Source organism: Thamnophis elegans, chromosome 12 (genome assembly GCF_009769535.1).
Source record: "Thamnophis elegans isolate rThaEle1 chromosome 12, rThaEle1.pri, whole genome shotgun sequence".
NCBI lineage: Eukaryota > Metazoa > Chordata > Lepidosauria > Squamata > Colubridae > Thamnophis > Thamnophis elegans.
In genome coordinates, this window is record NC_045552.1 from 37,379,409 (window position 1) to 37,384,904 (window position 5,496).

The following is a 5,496-nucleotide window of genomic DNA, read 5'->3' on the forward strand; positions in this document are numbered from 1 at the left end:
ATATGTGCTAGAGCACAGGAAACCCGAAGACCGTCTGGCCGGTGCGCGCATGCCTGTTTTTTGGCTGTTTTCAGGCCGTTCTTCAGGCCATTTTGGGGTCATTTTCAGGCCATTTTTCAGCCTGAAAACAGCCCCAAAACAGCCTAAAAATGGCCTGAAAAATGGCCTGAAAAAGGCACAAAAATGGCCTGAAAAGCAGCCTGTTTTTTAAATCAGAAGAGCAGCTGGCAACAACAAGTGTGCCCAAAGAGAAGACTCTATGTGCCACCTTGGGCACATGTGCCATAAGTTGCCATCACGGACCTAGAGTGTCACCAAATTTCACATTTTGGGGACACAAAGCCTTCTCTTCAGACAAGATACCATGTTAGCAATAGCAATAGCAGTTACACTTATATACCGCTTCATAGGGCTTTCAGCCCTCTCTAAGCGGTTTACAGAGTCAGCATATTGCCCCCAACAACAATCCGGGTCCTCATTTTACCCACCTCGGAAGGATGGAAGGCTGAGTCAATCCTGAGCCAGTGAGATTTGAATAGCCGAACTGCAGAACTGCAGTCAGCTGAAGTAGCCTGCAGTGCTGCATTTAACCACTGCGCCACCTCGGCTCTGTTGAAGAACAGCAAAGCCAGTTCCCTGGGCATTGAACTATTTTCTTCCGGCATCACTTTCTGGACATGTCCTGACAGGAAAGAACATAATCACTAGAGAACAGGGGCCCAGAAGTGTATCTGTGAACTTTCACTAACTTGTTTTTCTCCATTTACCTCTCTTCACATGGAGCATTATAAGGTCAGAAGCCCCAGAGGACAAATTGCCTCTCACTGAAATTTTCACACTACTAGTTTTTGAGCTGCTATTTCTCCAGTGACTGCCTTTGATGTAAACTTCAGACTGAAGCACATGGAAGGATAAATGCCTTGGGGTCATGGCCATCTTTTGGGACAGGCAGGGTCTGTGATCTTGAATGTACCTTTCTCCCTTTTTTCAGGTAAAGCTCACTTTGTCCCTGAATCAGGAAAGCCACTGGATATTTCATCTTGTGAGAATGCTTTTAATTCTTCTAATTCTTCTTTAGAAATGGGAATGGACCTCCTGCTTTTGGTTCTGATGCTGCTGGTGTCCCAGCCAGTCTTTGGGAAGCTTAGTATGAAGTGCCCGCTGAATTTTGAGCCCCAGGATGGAAAAAAAATCCATGGAGCTATTACAACCCAGGAGACAATCTCATTGATATAGTCAGCACTAGATCAAGAATATTGCATACAGTGTTGAATTTCAACATACTTCCTTCTACTCAGTCTTACTCGTAAATTGTTCAATGTTGGTGGAGTTGTGTTCCCTCCATTTGCAATTCTAACACTCTCCTTCTTTTCTTCTTATTTTACATAATCCTATATTCAGGATCTGAGTTAATTTCTTGAATCAATTTGATTTCTATGGCTTCCCTCTTTTATTTTGTGGAAAGGACTCAATTCCAAAGATGGGGCACTAAAAAACATGAAGGAAATCCAGATTATTGTCCTTTCCCTGTTCAGCCCTGAATTTATCACTTGAATGCTTTTGCTTAAACTCATTGTAATCACTGCAATTTCCCTTGTCCATCTCATTTTTATATTTTATAACAGCTTATCAATAGTCAATGCCCAACTGATCCTTATAGAATGAGAGGATGACTTTTTAAAAGAATGGCTCTTCTGCATTACCCATTTTAGAATGATAATACTTTAACAATTTTAGAACTTGATTACTGGGCTGATGAATTATAATGCATTTGTAATTTTTAACTCTGATGAAGGAGACGGAGAACCTATCTTCTCAATGCTGACAAATACGAAATGGTTACAAGTAATCATCATTTGCCTCTGGTTTTGGATCAATTTTGGCTTAAATCTCAGTAGGATTGTGGAGAAAAATAAGATTAAATGAAAAAAAGTTATTGCTGTTGATGATCTTAACATGAGCGGGGGTTTTAATATTAGTTTACAGATAAAACAAAGGACCAAGTTAGAGCTTAAAGCAAAAGATTTGCAAGATGAACTTGCTGGAAATAGTGAACAACGGAAAAGACTGTTGAAGGAGAGACAGAAACTTCTTGAAAAAATTGAAGAAAAGCAGAAAGAATTGGCAGAAACAGAACCCAAGTTCAATAGTGTAAAAGAAAGAGAAGAACGAGGAATTGCCAGACTAGCACAGGCTACCCAGGAGAGAACTGATCTTTATGCAAAACAAGGTCGAGGAAGTCAATTTACCTCTAAAGAAGAAAGAGATAAATGGATTAAGAAAGAACTCAGATCCTTAGATCAAGCTATCAATGACAAGAAAAGGCAGATTGCTGCTATACATAAGGATTTGGAAGATACAGAGGCTAACAAAGAGAAAAACCTGGAACAGTACAGTAAATTGGATCAAGATCTCAATGAAGTGAAAGCTCGTGTTGAAGAATTGGACAGAAAATATTATGAAGTCAAAAACAAAAAAGATGAGCTACAAAGTGAAAGAAATTATTTGTGGAGAGAAGAGAATGCAGAACAGCAAGCTCTTGCTGCAAAGAGAGAGGATTTGGAAAAGAAACAACAACTTCTTAGAGCAGCAACAGGAAAGGCTATTCTAAATGGCATTGATAGCATAAACAAGGTTCTGGAGCACTTTCGTCGTAAAGGCATTAATCAACACGTTTTGAATGGCTATCATGGAATAGTGATGAATAACTTTGAATGTGAGCCTGCCTTCTACACCTGTGTTTAAGTTACTGCAGGAAATAGGTTGTTTTATCACATTGTAGATTCTGATGAAGTTAGTACTAAAATACTAATGGAGTTCAATAAAATGAATCTACCAGGGGAGGTGACTTTTCTTCCTCTGAACAAACTGAATGTTAGAGACACTGCATATCCTGAAACAAATGATGCCATTCCAATGATCAGTAAACTGAGGTACAATCCAAGATTTGATAAAGCCTTTAAACATGTTTTTGGAAAGACTCTTATTTGTCGAAGTATGGAAGTATCTACACAGCTAGCCAGAGCTTTTACTATGGATTGTATTACTTTGGAAGGCGATCAAGTCAGTCACAGAGGGGCTTTAACTGGAGGTTATTATGATACAAGAAAATCTAGACTTGAACTCCAAAAAGATGTTAGGAAAGCAGAAGAGGAACTTGGAGAACTTGAAGCAAAACTCAATGAAAATCTACGTAGAAACATTGAAAGAATTAATAATGAAATTGATCAACTGATGAATCAAATGCAGCAGATAGAAACACAGCAAAGAAAATTCAAGGCTTCCAGAGACAGCATTTTGTCAGAGATGAAGATGCTGAAAGAGAAGAGACAGCAGTCAGAAAAAACATTTATGCTTAAGCAACGCAGTTTACAAAGTTTAGAGGCAAGTTTACATGCTATGGAATCAACCCGAGAATCATTAAAAGCAGAACTGGGAACAGATCTGTTGTCTCAACTTAGCTTAGAGGACCAAAAACGAGTTGATGCACTTAATGATGAAATCCGACAGCTACAGCAAGAAAACAGACAGCTTTTGAATGAGAGGATCAAGCTGGAAGGCATCATCACTAGAGTTGAAACCTACCTCAATGAAAATTTAAGGAAACGTTTAGACCAAGTGGAGCAGGAGCTCAACGAACTGAGAGAGACAGAAGGTGGCACTGTTCTTACAGCCACAACATCTGAACTTGAAGCAATCAACAAACGAGTAAAGGATACATTGGCACGATCAGATGACCTGGACAATTCAACTGATAAAACAGAAGCTGGGATAAAAGAACTTCAGAAGAGCATGGAACGTTGGAAGAATATGGAGAAAGAACACATGGATGCTATTAATCATGACACAAAAGAACTTGAAAAGATGACAAACAGGCAAGGTATGCTTCTGAAGAAAAAAGAAGAATGTATGAAGAAAATCAGAGAACTGGGCTCTCTTCCCCAAGAAGCATTTGAAAAATACCAGACTTTGAGCCTAAAGCAGCTCTTTCGCAAACTGGAACAGTGCAACACAGAATTGAAAAAATATAGCCACGTTAATAAAAAAGCCCTCGATCAATTTGTGAACTTTTCAGAACAGAAAGAAAAGTTGATAAAACGTCAGGAAGAGTTAGATATGGGCTACAAATCCATCATGGAATTGATGAATGTCCTTGAACTCAGAAAATATGAAGCTATCCAGCTGACTTTCAAACAGGTGTCAAAGAACTTCAGTGAAGTGTTTCAGAAGCTGGTACCTGGGGGCAAAGCAACACTTGTGATGAAGAAAGGTGATGTGGAAGGCAGTCAGTCTCAAGATGAAGGTGAAGGCAGTGCTGAGAGTGAAAAGGGATCAGGATCTCAAAGCAGTGTTCCATCCGTAGATCAGTTCACTGGAGTTGGAATTAGGGTGTCCTTTACTGGGAAACAAGGTGAAATGAGAGAAATGCAGCAGCTTTCTGGTGGACAGAAATCCTTAGTGGCTCTTGCCTTGATTTTTGCAATCCAGAAATGTGATCCTGCTCCATTTTACCTCTTTGATGAAATTGATCAAGCCCTGGATGCCCAGCATAGGAAGGCTGTTTCAGATATGATCATGGAATTAGCAGAACACGCTCAATTCATCACCACAACATTCAGACCCGAACTGCTTGAATCTGCTGATAAGTTCTATGGTGTAAAATTCAGAAATAAGGTAAGCCACATTGATGTGATCACTGCAGAGATGGCCAAAGATTTTGTGGAAGATGATACTACTCATGGCTAGGTGGACAACTGCCAATCTGTTAAGAAAATGTAATATTTTAACCAACATTGAGCAATTGTATAAATCTAAATATGCAGTCACTGTTCAACAGCTTTTAATATACCTATTAGACCATTTCATAATAATTTCTTTGGTGTTCTCTGTATGTACATGTGTTGTTGTATTCGTTTATAAAGTATCTGTTTTATATATGTAGCTTGAAAATATATTCTCTGCAGGTTTTTTGTAAACTGTTTTTCTTGTTTAAATATGTCTATTGCCAACTTCAGTTCTTGCTTTCTAGTGGTGCTCTGTTATATTGCCTCACATGATTTTTTTTAAAAAAAACCAGCTTCAATAAAATAATTGTTTTTAATGCTAAAAAAATATATATTAGTTTACATGATCTGAATACAGGAATACTTTTCTATGTTTCTGATATTCAAGACATTAACGAAAATCAATAGCTCCTATACAATTTCACACTTGGCTACAACATCCATGACAACTATTATAATACACTGGGCACTTCAGATGCCTTGCTGGATATCCTCTCTACTGGAGAAGCCAATGTTCCCAACTACAGCTGTGGAAGGAAGGACAACCTTCTGGCTCTTATTGATGGAGCTAAAGAGGATATTTCATCCAGATGTCTACATTGTCAGGAACCTACAAAGTCCCACAAGTTTGTGTGTGGTTTTCTCTATCAGATGAAGTGGGTGAGATGATGCGAGTGAGCTTTTCTCTATAGTAAAAAATATTTTACCCTAA

At 38.8% G+C, this 5,496-nt stretch overlaps 1 protein-coding gene across 1 annotated transcript; it reads left to right on the plus strand.

Annotated features, from left to right (window-relative positions):
- The first annotated feature begins 1,956 nt into the window (after nt 1-1,956).
- Nucleotides 1,957-4,827, plus strand: LOC116516123 (structural maintenance of chromosomes protein 3-like). Its single transcript, XM_032228527.1, is given in 1 exon segment — nt 1,957-4,827. A coding segment is annotated over 1 exon segment (2,790 nt). The 3' UTR covers nt 4,747-4,827.
- The last annotated feature ends 669 nt before the right edge of the window (nt 4,828-5,496 follow it).